General features: G+C 42.5%; 1 protein-coding gene across 1 annotated transcript in view; it reads right to left on the reverse strand.

Moving 5' to 3' along the window:
• CARD19 (caspase recruitment domain family member 19) overlaps positions 1-23,450 on the reverse strand; it is a 505,512-nt gene that overhangs the window by 65,685 nt on the left and 416,377 nt on the right. Inside the window, exon 5 of the mRNA XM_044076414.1 lies at positions 19,423-19,494. Coding sequence (XP_043932349.1) covers positions 19,423-19,494 — 72 coding nt within the window. The remainder of the gene's footprint in view (positions 1-19,422; positions 19,495-23,450) is intronic.

Consider the following 23,450-nt stretch of genomic DNA (forward strand, 5'->3'; position numbering starts at 1 on the left):
ATGGAAGTCAGACCAGTAGGAGTGGGTTAAGTATCCATGCTGTGACTGGGGAGGATACATAACCTCTGGAATGAGTCATTCAGAAGACACGTTGTCAAATATTTTGTACAAACAGCACATTTACACCTTCACATACATACAGAGTCCCCACAACACTCTACTACATAAGCAGCACAATAAAGTATTGCAGATAAAATTTAGTTTGACAGAAAAAAAGAGCAGGTAAGTTGTCACAGTGCGGACACAAACAGTGTATAAATCAGTCATACCTGACCAACTAAACACTTCCCTACGATAAACTTTCCTTTTAAAAATAAAATGTTTACAAAAGCACTACATTTTGCCGCCATTAGCGAAAGCTAAAGAGTTTTCTTTGACAGGAAACTTCCAATATTGGAAAAGTACTGGGTTTCTTAAAAGGACAGAAGTGCTTAAATTAAATAAAAGTAAACAGCACTTTTTAATACAAGTATTAACAGCAAATGGTTCTTTGTGGAAGGGTTCCCTAAAGGGAACTTATCTGCTGAAAAAGAGCTGTATGTCAGCAGTTAACTCTTGTGAAGCCTCTGAGCTGCTTCTTCACTAGAAGACAAGAAAGTACTGAATGTTTTCCACTCTGACTACTGATTTTCTATTTCCATGGCTAACCAATCAACATTCAGAGTGGAAGTATGTGCGGGAGAGAAAACCTTTGAAAGCTGGCCAGTTGTTTCTTGGGCAACACACAACCTGTATGGCCTAAAGGCTACTGCAGCAGTGAGAATGATGAACATCTTTCAGAACTCATTAGTCTGAAGCTATCTATTGTCAAATGGAGAAAGTGAAGTTCAGACTTTCTGGAAGTATTAAGGGTTTGCCAGAATGAGAGGAACAGTCTAGCAGATATTTATTCAGATTTATTAGAATGCCTTTTGTTCTAGGGTGGAGGGTCCTCCTCTCTTTTTGGAGCTTTCCTAACATTGGTTTTAAATGTTTGCATACCAGCAGCTCGTGTGTTTATTTTTTTTAAATTTTTGAAAAAGGTTAAACTCCTTGGCAAAGTTAGAGAATGAAGACTGAAAATCTGAGAAACTGTTTGAATCGGCTTACCTCTTTCATCAGTTCAAAAACTAATTCTCTTGACTAAGACAGAATACAAAACTTCAGCTTTATTTGGGGGTGAGGAGTGCAGTTCCAGTGGCAGCAGCCCATGAAGTGGCAACAAAAGAATCATAAACATATTTCGAACTGTGGGTAGCCACTTGAGACACAGAAGCAATTAAGTTACACAAAGAAATATTTTCCATTGAAGAAGAAACAGATGCCATAATATTACGCATGTTCTCAAAACAGGCAAACAGACTTTTAACATATGAGCTTAACAGATGAGAATTCTAAAATTAGTGATGCAGTAGAATACACTTTTACATCAAATCTATCAAAAGCCTTCACATCCATGACAGAAGGAGATGGATTTTCATTAATCAGATGTATAACAGCAGCTAGGTTTACTACAGCAACAGCTGCTCAGTCTAATATGGGATTAAAAAAATAAAAACTTATAAGAATGAGCTACTTCAGACAATCTACTTGCTTCCTGGGGGAGCGGGCTGGCTATCAGACAACTTTCAGGCTGTGACAAAAACATCCTCCAATGCTGAAAGGACAGGAAGCATTAGACTAGGTTTAGAAAAAATCCATTGCAATACATTTCAATCATTTTATACTTTGTTAGGGGCTGTGGAAGGTCATTATGTTCCCACTGAAATAACAGATTCATTCTAGGAACAATTTCAGAAAGAGAGAGAATCCTACAAATGGAGAGAAGCCATACTTTCCTCAGAACCTGAATCAGAAATCTGAGGAGGCAAAACAGAATCTGTCCCTTCACAATCATTTGTGGTTCAAAATCTAGAATCTCTTCAGAAAATTAAGAATCCCTTTTTCACTTACCAGTAGCATTTGAGTTGGAAGGGTCAGGAGCCTGAACTAAACTAAACTGGAGAACTAGTGTGAGGTTCCATGGCTCTATAGGCTGTCTGATTGGAGGTCTAATGTGAGAAACTCCTTTGAGAAAAGTTTTACATAAATGCAGTGATAATCAAAGCCACAGATAAACTAAAAACAGCCAGGAAAAAAAAGACAAGATAAATGCAGTGATATGAGTGGAGTACCATCCAGCCCATTATGATAATTTGAAATTGCTGCCAGATGTACTTGTATGGTAGAGGCTGCGGCTCCATCTTCAAAAAACTTAGACAAGATATTGCAAGACCACTATGACTGGAGCCGAATACAGATTTAGCATCCTTTCCTTTGACCAAATAGAGAATCTTTTCCATTTGCCCCAATATAGTCTTCTGGTGGATGGTTTATGAGAAGCCAGAATTATAAAAGGAGAAGGGAGGTCATCCTGCCTGGTAACTAGCAGAAGTGAAGAATCCAAGCTGTCAGGTTGACACTGGACAGATTCTAGTGAGTCAACCCTTGGGGTGAGAGATCAGATCTGGAATAGAATCCAGAATCCATGGTGGGTACAACAGACGAGGCTGAAGGAAGGGGAACCAAACCTGTCGAGGCCAAAATGGGGCTATGAGGATTACTTTGCATTTCAATAGAATGGCTTTTTTTATGAATTGTGGAATCAGAAGAATGGGAGGATAGGCATAAAGAAGTCCCGTGGGTCAATAGTTAATCAGGGCATCCCTCGGGGACTCCCCCCTTTGGGAAGAATACGGCAAAATAGCTGTTGCATTTGTTGTTTGAAGGGGAGGCGAAGAGGTCGCAGCAAGGCTGGCCCCAACAGCTGAAAATTTCTGCCGCTACTCCGGGACTGAGAGACCACTCGTGGGGCAAGAGAATACATCTGCTCAGCTTGTCCGTAATCATGTTAGAGCTCCCCAGGATATGCGCTGCTGTCAGAAAGCAGTTGGAATCCATCACCGATTGCCAACTTCTCATTGCCTCTCGACACATTTTGGTAGGATTTGGTTCCTCCTTGCTTGTTGATATACCAGACTACTGACATATTGTTTGACTGAACTGCAATTGTTCCAGAGGGGAGAAGCAGTTGGAATGCTTGCCATGCTAACAGCACCACTCTCAGATCTAGAACGTTGATATGCAGGTTGGCCTCCAGTGTAGACCATGGGCCTTGGACTGTCTCCCTGGAAATGGCCCCGCCACCATATCAGGGAAGCATCCATGGTCACAATTGCCTTGGGCTGAGGGAGGCTGGAATGGGCAGCTCCAAAGTTCTGTGTCTGGCCTCATCCACCAAAGAAAGTCCTGTTTGCAAGAGTTGGTTATCTGGATCTGAAAACATACAGGGTGATGGTTTGGGAATCACTGAGAGAGAGAGAAGAAGCCATTGGAGGATTCACATATGCAGTTTTGCAACAGGCAATACTGGTACGGAAGCTGCCATGGATCCTAGGACCTAAAGGACCTCTCTTGCCGAAACCTTGTTTTGACAGAGTATCACCCAGAGCTGAAGCCTCAACCTCTGGAGTCTGTGAGCCGGAAATGGCACCAAAAAGGATCCGGTGTTGAAGACTGCTCCAATGAATTCTATCTGCTGGGCCAGAATAAGGTTGGATTTCTCCCAGTGCACAGTTTTCTCCAAAATTTCTGCCAGAGAAAGGGTGTACTGCAGGGCTGTTACCAGAAGATGCTTGTTGGAGGCGGTAAGGAGCCAATCATCCAGATACGGAAATACCCGGAATCCTTGCAGTCTCAAATGAGCTGTGACCACTGCCATGCACTTTGTGAACACTCTGGGGGCTGTGGAGAGACCGAATGGCAGGGCACGAAACTGGTAATAATTGGCTACTAGCCGGAAGCGAAGCAGACTCCCTGGAGCGTTTGTCCATTTTGATGTGGTAATACGCATCCCGGAGATCTATCTAGCACATCCCATCTCCCTCCCTGAGAAAAGGGAGGATGGACTGAATCGTGACCATCCAGAATTTGGTTTGGGCGACATATTTGTTCAAACTGCTGAGAGCCAGAATATGTCTCCAGTCCTCTGTCTTTTTTGGCACCAAAAAGAATCTTGAGTAAAATCCGGATCTGCATTGGTCTGGTGGGACTACTTGGATGGCTCTTTTTTGATACAGCTTTTTTACTTCTGAAGCTGCCTCTTCCCTCTGACTCAGTGGAACGTTGGGAAGTTTCACTGGAAGTTTTGGATAAGATATGAGGGGAATGGTATAACCTCTGGTAATGATATTCTGCACCCAATGATCGGTGGTGATAGAGTGCCAGGCGGCTTGGTGCAGGGAGAAATGACTCCTGACTGCTTCCAGAGGCAAGCAAATGGGTCACTCTTCAGGAGCACTGAAAAGGCTGCACAGAGAAGGAGTCTTTGGGGCCTTGGTTGCGTAGACCCCCTCTGCCTTGAAAGAGGCATCTTCTGGAATTGTTACCCCCTCTGCCCCGGGGGCATCATCACCACGTGCGGCATGGAAAGGACCCTGAGATTTTTTGTGCCACATCTTTCCACTCCTCTGGTTGCTGGAAAAGGAATGTTGAGGGTTGGAAAAATGTACGCCTATGGCAGACAGGGTCTTACCATCCTGCTAACACCTGGCCAGAGTGTCCTTTACCTTGGAGAAAAACAAGAAAGCTGCTTCGATGGGAGCATTCAGAAAGGAAGACTTGAATGGGTCTGCGGGGTAACAAATGTGCATCCAGGTCTCATAACTATGCCTGAACCCGCAGCTCTAGCCTCCCCTTCGGTTGCATGTGAAAGCAACCTCATGGGCGAATTGGAGATCGATTCCAGGTTTGCGAGCTGCAAGACAACTTTGTCCCTCACCTCATCAGACACCTGCCCTGTGAGTATTCCACAGAGTACGGAGATTATGTCTCTTTGAAGCCTCATAAAATGTGCCAAGTAGTTCAGGGACCATATGGCAAAAGATCGCTGATACAAAAACTTGCTTCCCCAATCTGACCATGGCCCGGGCCTCTCTGTTGGATGGGTGGACAGTAGGACTTTCTTCAGCTAGGTCCTTTTTAGTGGCTGCTGCTGCCACCACCATAGCATCGACTGGTAAACTTCTGGACCAATGTGGGTGTTCCTCGGGTGGACAGAGTATCTTGTTGGGTCTCCAAGGGATCACCTCAGAGTCAGGGTTCTTCCAGGTGTGGTACACCACGAGCTGAACTAGCTCGTCTTCAGAAGGGGTCACCCAAGAGGTAGAAGGCCAGGTCCAGAATGTCAGCAGGAACACAGACTCCCCAGAAGGAGGATTAGTGGGCTTCCAGTCACCCCTCTGTTTCAGCATTTCCAGGTGTCTCTGAAGGAGACATCATCAAGGGGTGACCGTGTGGACCCTTCACCATCATCGAAATACATGTCCTCTGTAAGAGACTCCACAGGTGAGTCTAAGTGCTTCCTCTTGCACAATCTCTTCTGCGGGGTTCCTCAGTGGGGGCTCTGAGGAGGATTTGGACGAGTGGGCACCCTGTACAGGGGGTTCCTGCGGCCTCCCTGCCTGGTGTCCCAGGGGAGGTGGCCTGTGGCAGCTGTATCTCAGGGGGAGAAAACTGGGGTTCTGACGTCATCAGAATGCTTCCAGAAGCAAGAGCCCTCTCCATCACACAGAAAGCAGGTTTGCCCGAAGAGGGATGGGAGCCCAGAACTGAGAAGGACAACCTCGGAATCAGGCTCACACCCCGCTCTGCCAAACCCACTCACGAAAATGGAGCCTCAAGCAGGATCAGAGCAGACAAAGCTTCTGGTATCGAGGATGGAACCGAAGAACCTCTTGGGACCATGCCACCGACCAAAGTGCCCACAGCCCAATCAGGGATTGAGGAAGGACTGGTTCAGTAGGAACAGAGGACCAAAGGGATGGTCCCGGAACCAAAGAGAGGTCCACTACTGGCACCAAGATGGGGGGTTCCAAAAGAGAAGTCTGAGCAGGAGGCGAGGCTTTGGAACCGAGGTGGTCAAAGGAGGAGAATAGGATGGAGTCTGTGGAGAAATCAACCCAAATCCCATAGGTGGATGGGTCCAGGAAGGCATGGGTATTCCCCTGCCAGTCAGCAGATGATCCACAAGACGCACCACATCAAGTTCTGAAAAGGCTCCTGGTGGATCTAGTGGATACTCCTGAAGGACAGTCTGGTCGATCTACGAATGGGCTATCCACCTGACCCAAAACGGGTCAAGGGATGGAGAGTATCTGGTCCATGGTGCAGGATCTACCGGCACTGAAGTCTCAAGTTTGGAGACTGGGAGCAGTGGAGTCTGATCTATTGTAGTTGGAGCAGTAAGACAGTTTGGTGCTGAAGGGGCACTCAGAGCCCATATGGGAGGTTGAATCATTACTGCAGAGATAGGCATCTAAGGCGTGCACTGTGCCGAAGTGGCACCCAGTGCTGAAGTCGTAGCAGACAAAGAGAGGTTTATGGTTGGTGCCGGAGACAGTATTGGATATAGTAATAGTCATAGTACCTAGAGCAGATAAGGTCGGTGCCGACGAGGCAGATTTATGCTCCGAAGAAAGTTTTTGTACCTTAAGTTTGACAGACGTGCGCTGTTCACGTGAGGGTGAAGAGGGGAGTGAATGGTTTTTTTTCTTATCCTTCCTAGGAGGGGTTGAGACCTCCATCACAGAAATAGCCTCTGAAAAGGGGGATTTAAGTAGGCCCTTTAGAATCAACTTATTCTTGTGCTCGCACAGAGTGCACTGGCTAAAACTTTGGCAAATCACACAGGGAGGCTGCACCAAATGATGGGGCACCCCAAAACAATAAACATAATCATTGTGAAAGTCACTGTTGGGAAGTTTACCATTACACAAAGTACAGTGCTTGAAACCTGAAGTATCCCCTTCTTATCAGACATCATGACAAGTTAAACACAACAATCAAAGACTTCAAATGCAATCTTAAATTCTACTTTACTCTATGTCTAAACCTAAACAAATACTCACAGTATCTATCTAAAGAGCCAAAAACACACAACTAGATAGAAAGGAAAGACGAGAAGAAATACCAACAATGGTATTCAAAGAATACCATAAGGGTAAAGAGAGAGGGTCGTACCACCAATGGTACTTAAAAGATTACCAAATGGGTAAAAGGAAAAAGTAAAGGGTGTAAATCAAACATAAAAGTGAAGATCAATGGATATAAATCACTGACGATAAGAGAATAGACAATTTTTCTTACAAAATATCAAAAAGTTTCCACTTAGCTGAGAGCTCAGCTGAAACACGGTTTTATGGCTACACGGCAAATGAGATCTGAGGTAACAGGGAGAAAGGCATTGTGGGTAAAAGTTTAGCTCGAGAGTTTTTTGGCTGGCGCAGGCTTGGTATTAGGCTGACTCGGTTCCGAACCTATCGGTGATGAATGGAAAGAAGATTAACATCATCAGATTAATGTGCCAGACAGAGGAAGAGAGAAGGGGCTGCCTGGCTAAGACTGGAACTGGAGCAGCCAAGCTGTCAACTTGAGATTGTGTAAATTCGGATGAACTATTCCCATTGGGTGTGACAGGAGATCTGGAACTCGGTCTAGAATGCAAGGTTCAACCAGAAGCAGAGGTCACAGGAAGGGGAACCAAATCTATTGAGGCCAGTAGGCTGTAATTGGAATTATTGTCCTCATCAAACGATGGGCTTTCCGTAAGAGGGATGGGATCAATAGGGTAGGGGGAAAGGCATATAGAAGTCCCGGGGGCCAATAGTGGAGGTGTACATCCCTTGGGGACTCCCCTGGAGGGAGAATCACGGCAAAATAGTTGCTGCACTTGTTGTTCATTGGACAAGCAAAAAGTTTGCAACAAAGCTGGCACCATTAATGGAAAATCATCTCTGCAACTCTGTGATTGAAGGACCACTCATGAGGCATTAGAATAGTCCTGCTCAGTTTGTCTGCTATCACGTTGGACTTCCCTGGATGTGCGTTGCTATCAGAAAATGGTTGGACAAAACTGCCCATTGCCAAACCCTGAGGGCTTCTCGACATAGGGGGTAAGATCTGGTTCCCTCTTGTTTGTTGATGTACCAGACTACTGACATACTGTCCGACTGAACTGCACCAGTCCTCTGAGGGAGACAGTCCTAAAATGCTTAAAATGCCAGAAGCACCACTCTCATCTCTAGGACATTTCTATGCAGATTTGTCTTGATGGGGACCAGGTGCCTTGGACTGACTTACCCAAATAATACCCCCCCACCACCTGGGAAGCATCCATAGTCATCGTGGCTTTGGGCTGTGGAGGAACAAATATACAACCTTGCGTCACTTGATTGGAATGAAGCCACCAGAGAAGGTCCTGCTTGCACAGGCTGGTGAGGCGAATCTTGAAGGACATGGGAAGCTCTAGGAAGGACCATTGTACTGACAGCAGCCACTGGAGTATTCCCATGTGGTAACATGCTAAGGGAACTAAAACGATTGCTGCAGCCTTAGAACCAAGAGTCTGTAAGACTAGGCAAGCAGGTATCGAGTTTCTGTTAAGTAATACTCTGACCTAAGAAATGACTGTCATCAGTCTTGAGAGTGGCAGCTTGGCGGCCATCTGATTTGTATCCAGGATTGCACTTATGAACTCGAGGTTTTGCATGGGTTCCAAAGGACACTTTTCGAGATTTACCATGATACCTAAGAGTGCACAAATCTCTAGAATGTAGTCTCTTGCCCAAATAAGATGATGCCTGGTCGAGGCAGTAATTAGCCAGTCATCTAGATATGGAAACACGAATCCTTGTTGTCTCCAGTGAACTGTTACTACTGCCATGCATTTGGTAAACACTCTGGGAGCTGTAGTGAGTCCAAAGGGCAGAGCTCGAAACTGACAGTGACTGGCTCTCAACTGGAAGTGCAAATGCCTTCTGGACCATCTGTCTATTTTTATGTGATAGTGCACACCCTGAGGGTCTATAGAGCACATCCAGTCGTCCTTTTCAAGAAAAGGAAGAATGGACTGAACTGTGACCATCTGAAACTTTGTCTTTTTTACTGACTTGTTGAGTTTGCTGAAATCCAGAATAAGTCTCCAGTCCCCTGTTTTCTTTGGAACTAAAAAGAACATTGAGTAAGCTCTGGATTCTGTTTGGCCTGGTGGGACTTCTTGGATGACTCTTTTGTTGAGCAGCTTTTGCATTTGAATGGCTGCCTGTTCCCATTGACTGGGTGGGAAGTCTGGGATCCTTTTGATTATGTGAAGGGGTTGAGAAAAAGGGATAAGACATCCTCTGAATAAGATGTTCTGCACCCATTTATCACTTGTTATTCTTAGCCAGGCATATAGCTGCAGAGACAGTTGTCCTGTGACTTCCTCTGGGGCAAAGTAATCGGGCCTCCCTTCAGGAGTACTGGAAGGATTTACGAACAGAATGATTCTCTGGAGCCCTGGTTTTGCTATCCCCCTCTGCTGCGAGGGCGGTGCCTTCCATTATTGTTCCGTCCTCTGTCTCTGGAGGAACTCTCACCACATGCGTCCTGGAAACCCCCTCACAATTTTCTCAACCACATCTTTCTGCTGCCCCACTGAACCTTAGAATAGGATCTTTGAGGCATGGAAAAATGTATGGCCACGGTAGATAGGGTCTTACATTCCTGTTTACACCTGGTCAGTGTAGCCATCAAAAGGGGCATTTACAAAGGAAGACTTAAAAGGCTCCACAAAGTCACAAAGGCGCATCCAGGCCTGCCTCCTCACAGAGATGCCTGAACCCACTGCCTTGCAAGTTCCATCCGCTGTACACGAAATGAGAAACATGGAAGCATTAGCGATAGAATGTAGGGTGGTAAGCTGAAAAGAAACTCTGTCTTGTGACCTCTCAACTACTGCTCCTTCGAGGTAATCTGAAAGCTCTTTGATCATAGCCCTCTGTAGCCCAGTAAAGTTAGCCAGGTAATTCAGAGACCGTAGAGTAAAGGTCGCTGATGAAAAGACTTGCTTCCCACATCTATCCATCATCCTGGAATCTCTATTAGAAGGATGGATAGTGGAACTAGTCGCCGAGAGTTCCTTTTTGGTTGCTGCCACCACAACCACAGCATCCAACAAAACCCCCCTTGGTCCAAAACTTTTTGTCTATAGGGGATGAAATGAATTTCTCCGAGAGGTATACTCAAGAGAATCTGGGGTCTCCCACTCCTTAGAAATGAATTCAATAAGTTTGTTCAAAGGTGGAGTCACCCAAATGGAGGAAGGTCAAGAACTAAAGGCTTTCAGGTATACTGACTGCTCCAGAGAAGGATTGCTGGACTGCCGGCCACCTCTCTGCTTCAATAATTCAAGGATGTCTCCAAAGGAGACATCTTCAGGAGGTGACCATGGGGATCCATCTCCGAGGTCAGTATCAGAGGTGACAGACTCTTCAGGTGAGTCTAAATGCTTCCTCTTTCAAGTCTTCTTCCTAGGGACCTCTTCGATGGAATAATCTGGGGAGGTTTCAGAAGAAGCAGAGGTACCAACTGTAGTATCATGAGACCCAGGTTCTTGCTGTCCCTGTGGAAGAGACGGCTGAGAATGAAGACACTCTGGCTGAACAAAGGGGGTCTGCATCTGAAGAAGCCCCAAGTCTGAGAGGCTGGAGAAACCATAGCCCTTTTCAGAGCCTCAAAACCAGTTTGCTCCTGAACAGAGTGGTCCTCTGTATCCAACAAAGATGAAGTCAGAGCCATCACCCCCTCGGAAGACAGAATATCTGAAGATGAAGTAGGACCACAAGCTCACCTGAACTCAAGCCCCAAGGATTAGGGATTGATCCAAAATCATCAAAATCAATACCCAATTTCCAGACCCGACAGGTGCGTAATGGCTTTGAGAGTCTTCTGACTCCGGATGAATTCAAGGCAAAAGTTTGATCCAAAAGAAAAGTTCTCTGGTCAGATCTTGGATGGATGTGGCTGTTCGAATCTCTGGACTCCAAAGCTTGGAAGGAATTTGGAGGACCAAAAGGAATCGAGGCAAGGGACTTGGTTGGAGTGCTTAGGTGCCTTTGTACCACTCTGTCCACATCATCATCTGAGAGGCTTCTGGTGGATTGAAAAGATAAGGCTGGAAACCTAGGCCTAGCTCTGGAGGGGGAAAATAATCTCTACCAATATCAGACTACCTGTCAAATCCAATCTCATTGGAGTCGAAGGATCTGACTGCTCTGAGGATCTGTCTGAATCAGCCTTAAACATACTAAGATCCAAATGCCTTGATGGATCCAGTAGTTTAGATTTTTTGCTTGATGGCTCCAAGGAATCTTTTGGAGTTGAAGGGTAGCATTTTTGAGGTTTGGACTGGCTAGAAGACACAAAGTCCAAACTAGCAAAGGCTTCAGAAAAATGAAGAAGACTTTTCAACATCAATTTGTTTTTATGGTCCAACCTAGGCCCTTTGGTTGAAACCGTGACATATGCTACAGTATTCTTGGAGGTGTAATGCCCCTGAACAATATGCACACACAGTTTGTTAATCACATAAAGGCATCTTCTTGCCACATTTTTTGAAGCCTAAAGGCTTGTCTGGTTTGTCGGTCATATCAGCCAAGAAAAATTTAGACTGCACACACACAGTGAGCAGATATGCACCACGATAGAAAAGAAGTTAGCAAGGATTTAGGCTTTTTTTTTTTTTTTAGACAGGAAAAAGGGGAAAAGACAACTCCCAAAATGGTAGTAAAAGATTTAGCGACCGCTAAAACAGGGGAGGGAAAGGATCTACCAGTAATGGCAGTGAAGATTATCTAAAAAGGTAATAAAGAGAGACTCAGAATAGAGAACGACAACGAAAAATAACTCTAGAGTAAAGAACTATCAAGAAAAGGAGTTATAACGTAATAATATATAGCAAAAACACTTATCTAAGCCCAAGAGCAAATGATGACCAACGTTCTTCACAAAGCAGCAAACAAGATCTGAGGTAATGCGTGCGGTGCATTCTGGGTAAAGAGGAGTTCCCCAACAGCAAAGTTTGTGATGACAAGCTTTGGTAATGGCCAATTTGGATCCAAGGGTTGGATCATAGGTTCATAGGTGTTTACTAGGCTAATAAACACAAGGGCCTTTTTAATACATACAAGACTAGCGAGACTTGTAGGTCTGTATTTTCCAGGGTCTGTAGATGGCCCACCTTTGTGCAGAGGGATGAATGTTGCCTTTCTCCTTTCATGAAGCACAAATCCTGTTTGGAGTCTACAGTTAAATAGCAATTCCAGAGGCCCTGAAAGGTCATTTTTCATGAGAAGGCATCCTGGGAAATTGTCTGGGCCTATTGCTGCAGTGTTCTTGATCTTAGAGAGAGCATTAAGGACCTGTTCCCTAGTGATAGTAGGGGGAGTTATATTTGATGACATTTCCTGAAGGAAGGCTGAGGGGGAGAGAGGAGTAAAGTTGAAACTGAATTGTTCAGCCAGAAGGTTTGCTGTATCTTCTGGCTCAGTATAGGTGGCTCCATTTACAATGAGCTCTGCACACAACTGTGTATTGCCTTTGAGGTTGCAGACATAGCTAAAGAATGTTTTGTGGTTGTACTTGGCCTGGGAGGCCAAACTTACCTCAAATTTGGCTTTGGTAGACTTTATTTATTCCCGGAGTTGTTTTAGTTTGATGAGAGTGCTTTTATCCTGTTGGGTGCTGCACCTCCTAATTTTTGTCAAAATTTTCTTCTTCCTGTTACACATCCGATTGATTTTGCGATTCCAGCAGGGTGGCTTGTTTTTGAGTTAATTCTGTACTTCTTCCTGGTGGGTACAGCTGCCTCTATGCAGCTACTAACATGCTTGTTCAGGGTTTCTGTGAACAGTTCTGCATAGGTAGAAGTGGTCTTACGGTTTACAAGGGCTTGAAATTTTGTCATGTTCTCACTTAATAGCAGGAGGTTAGCCTTAGAATTGCTCCTGAATATTCCAGGTATAGCTGGGGGTCCAGGTTTTATTTTTACTTCAAAGCAGACCATTATGTGGTCTGACCTTACCAAGGAATGCATTACAGTAGGGGGTGTGCAGCAGTCTCCCATATTAGTAAGGACCTGATCCAGTATGGTTGCACCCCTGGTTGGTGTACTGACTATCTGGACCAGGGAGTTTGTGTTTACAAAAATCCACACACACAGTTTGTTAATCACATAAAGGCATCTTCTTGCCACATTTTTTGAAGCCTAAAGGCTTGTCTGGCTTGTCGGCCATATCAGCCAAGACAAATTTAGAATGCACACACACACAGACAAGGAATCTCTGTGCATGTACATTTGGTGTTGTATAGGATTCCCAGTTAATAGTGGGGTAAATAAAGTCACCCATGAATATGGTATTGGTTTGAATGGTTAGTGTTTCTAATACATTTAAATACATGATATGGGTTTCCTGGGTCATAGAGGGGGAGCTACAGCTTGCATGAAAGTGTTACTGGATTTTACCTGTGGTGATTTGAACATGGAGCAGCTCAAGTGCCTTGTCCTGTTTCACCAGCCTTGAAATATATTTATTTTTGATGTAAATAGAGACACCTCCACCTTTAGTCCCTGCCTGTGAAGTAGCTGGTCTAAATGTGTGGAAGGCATTATAACCTTGCATTGTTGGTGTGCTCTCTGCGGCTTTAAACCACATTTCAGTGACTGCACAGACATCAACATTATGTAGGGTAAAGAGAGCTTCTAGGGAGTAGAGTTTTTTTGTTTAGACTCCTAGCAATGAGCAGTAATACCTTTAGATTTTCTTGGTTTTGATTTGCTATGCCAGAAATACTTTCAGTTTGGCATTGCCTAAAAAAGGCACTTTAGGGGAAGACAATGTTTTAGCTCATATTCAAAAGCCTAGAGGGGAGAGGTGCAGACCATTCCTGGCAAAGCAGCATGGCCTGTTGACTGTCTTCTTCCATGCTGAAAAATATTATACCCCCTTAGAATGACACCAGAAACTAAGCCAGTTATTAAGGTCAATCATCTTTTGTTTGTTTTGTGGCATCATCTTTGGAGAAAGTAAAATGCTACTCAATGCTAGGCTCAAACCAACCTGAGACATATTTAAAGAGCTCTATGATGTCGCTATTCATATAGTCTAGGGAGCTACGTCTTGAGTCATTTACTCCCACATGGACTATAACGGAGTCATATTGGTAATTGTGGTCCAGTGACCTGAGTGCATGTGCAATGTGGCAGATCCTATCTCCTGATAAGCAACTGACTGTAACTTTCTCCTTACTCAGCCTGGTGAGAGGGACATCAGTGTGTCTCACAATGGAGTTTCCAATGAAAAGAATGTTGGCTTGTGTGGTGACTTGCCTCATGGACTTTGAGGTAGAGACTCCATGAGATGTTGCTTTATGTGCTGAGGTGGGTGCTGGTTTGAAAGGGCGCATTTGGGGGTGTTGAGGGCATTTCTTATGTGTACTTAGTCTAGGATGTCTTTGTGGTTTAGGAAGGCTACATATAAGTGCCTGAGCATATCGGGTTCTATTTGTCTGCTTTGAATTGTGCATGATGAGTGCAGCATGTGTACTACTGACAACTTTACTGAAATTAGGAGTACTTTTATGTGAGAACTTTGCCTCCGGTGACATTGTGTAAATACATCTCTCACATACCATATCAGTTTGTTTGAGAATTAACTGGTTATCAGTAAACATGAGGCAATTTCTATGTTGCCTCGGGATGCCCAAACCTACCAAGCTGGTAACAGAGATAGTAAGAATGCTCATATCCATGGCAGCAGACCCCTTTTTATTGATCAGACTGCTGGAGTGAATATCAATCACTGTTAGGAGTATCCAGTTTGCAACTATGTGTACAGTGCTTGTCACTGCAAACTAGTTGTCCTGTGTGTAATTAGGTATTGGAGAACATTAAATTCTGCTTTTACAGGAAAAATGTCACTCAAGGTGTTTGATTCTGTACAGAGCACTAATACGTAGACTCTGAAAATTTAAGGATGAAGTATTTAGGCAGATATTCTGAAGTTAGAAACAAATCAAGCAGTACTTACTGAAAACAAAGAATTAACTTGTCAAGAATGATGAAAAGAGGGGAGTCACATGAATGGCTACTGCCTGGTTACTACTAATGCTGGTCTCACCACAGCTTCACTGTGTTGGTGAGACCCCATCAGTGAGAATAAGGTGAAAACTGTCAAATCATTGGTTAAGAATTAATACAAGGTATATGACAATCATTTCATATTTAGAGAAGATATACACAGTTTGTAGAAAAATTAAAGGTAAGTTAGTCAACAGAAATAGGAACTGCAATATGAAGTGAAAACAACAGGCTTGTGGTATATTTATAGAAAAAGTCAGAGAACAGAATTAAATACCAGTATGGAAGTAAGTGAAGATGGGAGAGTAAGGAGGTATAAGGAATGAAAAGGTACTTGTTCACATTTAGGGATATAGTTTATCTTGGTTTGTGGTTGGACTTGACTGGGGAAGGTTACACCAGTACATATTGCGGATTCTAATTTCCACTATATGATCTACTAAAGGATTTAGAAAGAACTCTACCACTTTTGTTAAGGGCTGTGGTAAAAAGGCCCAATTTCCATTAAGCTCTAACAAACTGAGAGATACATTTGCCTGACTGATGAAAGAACTCATTATTGGGTAATTTGCAAGTTTCTGAATTGACATTGACAACTGCTAGTGTTAATTATCTGTTTCCTATGGTAGTTAATACTGGCAGCTGCTGCATTGTGTTAGCACAGGCACCTTCCACCCAGTTCAGATGTGCATGAACACACAAACACACACACAGACACACAGACACACACACACACACACACACACACACACACACACACACACACACACACACACACACACACACACACACACTTCTCTTTGCGTTTTCAGAATGATGTCTCTGATGTCTTTTTTTCATGCACTGGTAAATCACTGGTGATACCAGTCACTCGTTAATGACATGCAATCCATATCCTTCATTAAATACATATCCTTCAGTTAATGCATACTAGTGCAAAAGCTGATATTATAGGTTCATAGGTGTGTACTAGGCTAATGGCACTGAAGCTTTTACAAGCCTAGCCCATAGGATTACCCTGGCACTGTTATAGTGATTTTCGCAGTCTGCAAGAGGAATAAATAAAATCTATCCTTTGTCTTTGTCCCATCATTAATTTTGACTTTGTCTACATTTCTTGCACTATGAGGTTGAGAGTTATGCCTTATGTACCCTGATTGCATCACTTACAACTCATCAGCTGTTGCAGGCATTGAATAATACCTGACAGCCTCATTATATGTTGTAAAAACCCTTGCTGAACTAACTTATTAGTTATGCACTGGGTTTATACAAAATGCTTCCAGTAGCAAGGGTGCATGGCTTAAATTATTTTCCCCTCACTTTGTATATTTTTTAAGTTGTATTAATTATTTGCATTGCACTTCCGCAGTGGTGCAGTGGTAGCATTGTTGCCTCACAGCAAGAGGTTCTCCCGTTCGATTCTCGGCTTGGGCTGGGAGTGCCTTCTGTGTGGAGTCTGCATGTCCTCCCCGCAGTCGAATGGGCGGTCGAAAGACATGCGTTGAATGGGCGTGCCTTCGTTGAAGGTTGGGCGTCGGGCTGGCAATTCAACACCATATAAACCAACTGCCGGTCATTAGCAGACAGTAGTTCCATTGTGGTGACCTCTAACCGGGAAAAGCCAAAAGACAAACAACAACAACATTAATTATTTGCATTATATCCCAGGTATGTAGTGGTGGCATAGAGGACTAATATCCTCTGTAGAAGGGGACAGGGTGGAATCCTTAATGCTTTTAAGGCATGCTATTTATATTATGCCTGGTGTCTAGTGGTTCCCCCCACCATACATTTTTTTTTTTTTTTTTTTTTAAGTTTTATTAGGTGACTATATATATTGTACCCCTGGTGTCCGGTGTTCTCCCAAGCTGTATTACATGTATGTGCCACTAAGGATAAAAGTGTAATCCTTGGTGGCTAGTACTCCCCTCAACTTCAGAATTATTCTCTGGTGTTTAGTGCTCCCCTGATCAATGTTAATGGCATGAGATGAGAACGTTATTCCCTTGTGGCTAGTGGTTCCCCTCATCTCGAAGTGCTGTTAAGGCAAGATGTTAAAGAGATATTCCTGGTGGCTTGTGTATCCCCAATCCAATGTTGCAGACTTTGCATGTTAGTCTAGGGGTGTGTGGAAGTATGATAGACACCGCAACCCACCCCCACACATTCTTTACACTTACAGCCAGACAGACACAGACACATACAGCCTCATCTCCGCTAGATTGACATCCATGAATATGTTCAACCATGCACGCACAAGTATACACGTAACCAAGCTCCTCATTAATCCCCCCGACTGCAAGGTTGAGAAAGACACACACACACACACACACACACATACACTCTCTCTCTCCTGACATCACCTGACCACTAAACTCACCAGCACATACCACTACTGTGAAGGATGAATATTTAATCTCTCACAGGTAACTTGAGCTGCAGTAAGTAGTAGGACACAAACTGTGATCATCAGGCAGTTGCTACACTGCCAGAGTATACAAAGTGCTGTATGGCTGACCACTGACAGAAAACAAAATGACTTTCCATTTAGTCCATGAGTGTAGAAAATTAGGCATGACTTTTTGGTATAGTATTTGGCTTTTTGCATCTCACCTTTTTTTTTTTTTTTTTGTTTAATAAATTATGAGTAGAAAGCACTATATATTACTGGGTACGAAACAAGTATGTAATACTTATCTATTGGGCATGCTCTACAAAGGCATAAGCAGCCTACAGGAACTTAACTTGGTCCTAAATAAAGAGGTAGGGACTTTAATATAAACTGCTAAGAGGCATAGTTCTAACTAGGCTTGTTAGGGGTAAAACTTCAAAGTGTCTCTTTCTATCATATACTGGTTTGCGCGGTGCTGAGCAAAGCACATCTCAGTGCGATACAGCTCTGCTACGAATTTAAACAAACTAATGAAAAAACAGCCAGTAATGTTAGTTTCTAGAAACAGCAGCAGTTTATTCTCATCCACAGAATAATCATCCCCATTTCTTAGACTGCCCATATACTTGGATGAGACTATAGTAAAAACAGAGGGAAAGCAGCAGATTTAGTAGAAGGAAACAACACTTTTCTAAAACTTTGTTGCAACAGTAACTGTTATAAACAGTAGCAATTAAGGGAGCACGGCAAATGTTGTGCAAGGAAACAACACAGTAATTAATGAATTCAATCAGGCAACTTTACAAACATTACACTTCCATTTCCAGCAAGGAAAACTAAATAAAATAAGCAAACTTGTTTATATACCAATAAAGGTGTCAGAAATAAACAAACAAGTACAGACAAAATAAAGCAATTTCCTGATTTTTTTGTTTAAAATGGAGTTTAAAACACCACATTTACCTTTTCCAGCAAGTGTGGACAGTTAATCAGCCCTCTGAAGATCTAGGATTATTACACTACCACAGACCCCCTGCAAAAACTTCCTATTAAGGAATACCAAAATGTGATGGCTTTCATAACCATGCCATTTCCTCTCTAGTGGGTCCTAATCTGTCTTCAAAGCATGAATGCTAGCATAAGGCCCAACTACTAAATGCAAAGATTGGGATGAATTCAGATTTCTGAAATTCTGCAAACCTTTACAATGTAGCAATACTTATATTAAAATAATTTCAAACAAATAAGCAAAATGAGAGTTTCTCAAAATAATCAAGTCATTTTTCACATTTTGCATCATTTCATGAAAAAAGTACTAAATTGCACATAACATGTTTTACCAGTCTCTGACAAACTCAAAATACTGTTCCTGCAGTCAGTTAATGGTTTTGTATTTTCCTAATGTACAGCAAGTCTGAGCCTTTGTTTAGAGTTTTGTGCTCATTTTCCAAGTATCTTGCTTCAGAGTAATAAGAAATCTCCTGGTATGGAATTTACAAAAAAGAAGTAGCCTGGTTAAATAACATAAAAGTATTATCTGGCAAGTCATTTAATAAAATAGAGCAGAGTACATTGCAAAGCTTTCACAACTGAATATGAGGGGGGTTCAAGACAATACTACCGATTTTTTTTTAAATAATCATTTACTGTACCTTGATTTAAGCCTCACATGTAAGAATATGTTTTAACACCAATTTCTTTATTCTAATTACCATTATCCCGTGACATAAATCTGCAAAGTCCACACTGGTGTTCACATGTAGTGTTCTATTGCATTTTGTGTAGCATGCAGCAATACAATATTAGAAGCTGTAGGTATTACTTTAGTTGGTCAAATGCAAACTAAGTCTATGAGACAAAAAACACCTTCAGTAATGAAGCACAGTGCATGTTAACTATCATCAATATCCAGGATTTCAGTTTTATGTCAAATGAACCATCAAACTTGGCTTAAATGATTATATGATAGCACTGATTTATAGGCTATATAGAGATATGTGCATTCAGATTCAAAGAATAATAGATATGCATTAGAAATTCAAAGCAATCTCACCTGTAGAACAGTAATACAGTAAAAATGCTAATCCAGCCGCAGCACTAAAACAAGCAAGGAAAAACACTGGGCCTGTAAAATTAAACAAGGAGAGTTGTCTGTTAAAAGTTATTAGTTATTAATTTCCAAATTCATCTGCAACGTCAGTCACTGCAAGACCACATGAAAAATATAAAGCAAAACTGAAAGAGAAAGTAAATTAGAAAACAATATCATGTTAACTAATTTCCTTAGAATTCAATTGTCAGAAAGCAAGCACAAGTCAGCCTTCATGTTCCGGAAAAGAACTGACTTCACAAAAAAGTGCTGAAAACAGCTTAAGGGCTATGTATAGTACACTGACACATACATAGGTTAATAGGTGTTTACTAGGCTAATGGCCCTGGGGCCTTTACAAGCCTAGCCCACAGAAGTGCCCTGGCATTGTGCTGCCTGTCGTTAGTTCCCAGTGTCTCTGTCAAGCCACATGTGTAAACAGTTTGCCTAGTACTAATGTGTAGTGTGTGTGTGTGTGTGTGTGTGTGTGTGTGTGTGTGTGTGTGTGTGTGTGTGTGTGTGTGTGTGTGTCTCTCTGTCTCTCTCTCTCCAGTGATCGACTGCTAAACTTTTTAGGATTAGTTTTTCAAGCGCATTATATATAAACACTATACATATATACATGAATATCATATACTGATAAAGTGATCTATTTAGATGCAATGTTAAATATAGAAAATACAAAACAAGGACACCAATCAACTGAAATTAAACCATTAAACCATACTACTGAAAATGCATTAACTCAAATGTTATGCCTAATCAAACCAATCATTACACGGATGATCGTCAACTGAAGAAACAAATCAAAAACTCACCTATAAGCTATTTTCTTTTAAAAAGTCCTCTGTTTTAGATACCTTTATCATTCAAACTAATAATACACTAAAGTGTTTTACCTTTCCATCCTCCGCACTAATCTTTCTCTTCACAAATCTATTAAACATCTTTTACAATATGGTCTCAAATGCAGCAAATAAACATCTTGCATAACTCCATTAAAATACTCTAAATAATTTATGTTTACAGCTTTGTCCCCAACATTCCCTTACCTTTACAAAAGAGCAACAAAAGTAAACACAGAACAGTAAACACTAAGCTTGACTAAAAAATTACTCATTGTAAGAAAAATTTGATGAATAGCAAAGGTGATCGATCATAATACTCCATTCATTTGGCATAACACATTTCTTTGAAATACATTGTTAAAGTATTATTTTAATTATATGTTGTACTTACTCTTGCCTTCATGACTCAGGTGGTAGATGAAAAAGGCCCAAGAAAAATAAGTTATGTACTCACCATAACGTTCCAACTGCATTGTCCATTGTCATTCTTCCTCAACATATAAGTTCAGATCTGATCCTCAGATCTGACTCAGCCACTGTTCTACAGCTCATGGAAACCACAAACTCTTGATCTCCTCCCTTACCCATAATGCTGTAGTTCTCCTCCTTCTCCAAATCTTGTTTGCAGCCCTCTAAAGTACAATATAGGTATATGCTTATACTGTGGAAAATCACTTTCTGAAGCTCAAAGAAAGGAAACTTAGTTCCTGAGTACTCTCCCGCTGCTCCAGAAGTCATTAAAGAAATATGGATGGGGGCTGGATGGAGGAAAGTTGAGGAAGAATGAAAATGGACAACAGAAATGGAACGTTATGGTGAGTACATAACTTCTTTACCTTATGTTGTCAATTTTCATTCATTCCTCAGCATATGGGGCAGAGTCCCAGCTACCTGAATCCCGGGTGGACTCTTAAGGAAGGATATTCCTGAGGACTGTAAAGCTGAAAGCTACTCTTCCCCTTGAGACCAGATCCACTTTGTAATGAGTAATAAAAGTATGAGGATTAACCCTAGTGTCAGCTGTGCATATGTCATCCATGGAAGCTCTAGCTAGGATGGCTAATGAAGCTGCCATAGATCTTGTTAAAGGGGCCTTTAAGGGTTTAGACAGAACCAGACCCAACTTGTTAAACACAAAGGAAATACAATCAGTCACCCATTTTGATAAAGTTACATTCGAAACTGGATGACCCAATTTGGTTTCAGAAAAGGACATAAACAATTGATCAGATTTCCTAATCATTTCAGTTCTGTGCATATAGAAATGTAATTGTCTGTGAACGTCTAAGAAATGTAATACATATTTGCCTTTGTTGGAGAAATTTGGAAAGAAATCAGGGACATTAATGGTTTGGTCAATGTTAGATCCTGACACCACCTTAGGAAGGAAAGAAGGGTTGTTTCTTAAAAATACCCTATCCTTGTGAAAGATCATGTAAGGAGGCTTAGCAGATAAGGCTTGCAGTTCTGACACCTTTCTAGATGATGTTATGGCTAAAAGAAAAATCATCTTCCAAGTCAAATATCTTAGTTCACATCTTGCTGCAGGTTCAAAAGGACTCTGGGTTAGGGCCTGCAACATTATGGTAAGATCCCAAGGTGGAGATGGGTCACTGAAGGGGGGGGGGGGGGCTTTAGTAAAAATGCTCCTTTTATAAAGGCTTTACAAAGATGTGAAGGTTCTGAAGCAGAATTATCAGTTCCGATATGGAAATTGGATATAGCAGATAGCTGGACTTAAATTGTAGATGGACCAGCCCCGTCATTCAGAATAGAAGCCAAGAATTCAAAGATCTTATATACAAGTGCTGAAAATGGGTCAGTGTCATGTTGTTGTGCACAAAGGATAAATCTTTTCCATTTGCTTGTGTAGATTCTCCTGGTAGAGGCCTTATGAGAAGATAAAAGTATGTGGAGCACTGGAGAAGATAACCTATGCATTCTGGCTATCACTTGAATTGGAGTTACCATGTGGTTAACATGAGGCCCAAGATATTTGGGTGTGTAAAATCTGTTGGATGAGCCAGGTCTGGAATTGGATCCAGAATCCAAGGCTGATAAACCAGATGAGGTCAAAGGAAGGGAAACCAGATCTGACGAGGCCAATAAGGGCAATGAGGATGACTTTGTTCTTCAATATGGATGCTTTCTGTAGGAATTTGGGATTAAGGGAGTTGGGGGATAAGCATAGAGGAGACTATGGGGCCAATCATGCAAGAGAGCATCTCTCTGTAACTCCCCTGGCAGGGGAATGAGGGCAAAAAACCTGCTGCATTTGTTGTTCAGTGGGAAGCAAATAGGTTGCATCATGGTTGGCCCCACGGGCGGAATATCATTTCCACTACTTCTGTGTTGAGAGACCAGTTATGAGGTAATAATATGGACCTGCTCAACTTGCCTGCTATCACATTGGATTTCCCGGTATATATGTTGCTGTCAGAAATTGATTTGAAGATATTGCCCATTGCCATACTTTCAGGGTTTCTCGACACAAGGGGTATAATCTGCTTCCTCCTTCTTTGTTGATGTACCATACTATTGACACTCGAATCGCAATCGTCCAGGAAGGGAGACAGTTGTGGAACACCGCAACACTAGGACTACTGCTGTCATTTCCAGCACAGTGATATGCAAGATGTCCTCTTCGGGAGACCATGTGAACAGTCTTCCCCAAGTAATGCCCTTCCCACCTGATCTGGAAAGATTCATGGTCACTATGGCCTTGGGTTGAGGAAGGATGAATGGGTGACCTTGCAGAAGCTGATCTGAGTGAATCCACCACCAACGGAATCTCTTCCAAGCCTTATGTTGGTCTTGGTGGACAAAGGTTTATATAAGATGGACCAGTGGGTTGCCAATGCCCATTGGTAATATTCAGTTTACCTTTATAAGGTCACAATCGCTTTCTGAGATGCTCTGAAGTCCAAAAGTACAATGGCAAGATTTCCAAATGTCGAAAAAAAAAATTGTGAATTCAAATGAGCGAATGCCAGTGTGCATTCGCTCATGTGAATTCAGCATTCTGAGTGCAGATAGCACTACAGTGGGGACTGGAACATGTACCCCTTCCCTCACTATAGTGCAATCTTGGAGTTAGTATATTAAATTAGCAGGGGGTATGGGGGGGGTGCAGGGGGGCTTACC

This window comes from Protopterus annectens, chromosome 7.part0, assembly GCF_019279795.1.
Source record: "Protopterus annectens isolate FY-2018-M chromosome 7.part0, PAN1.0, whole genome shotgun sequence".
Classification (NCBI taxonomy): domain Eukaryota; kingdom Metazoa; phylum Chordata; order Ceratodontiformes; family Protopteridae; genus Protopterus; species Protopterus annectens.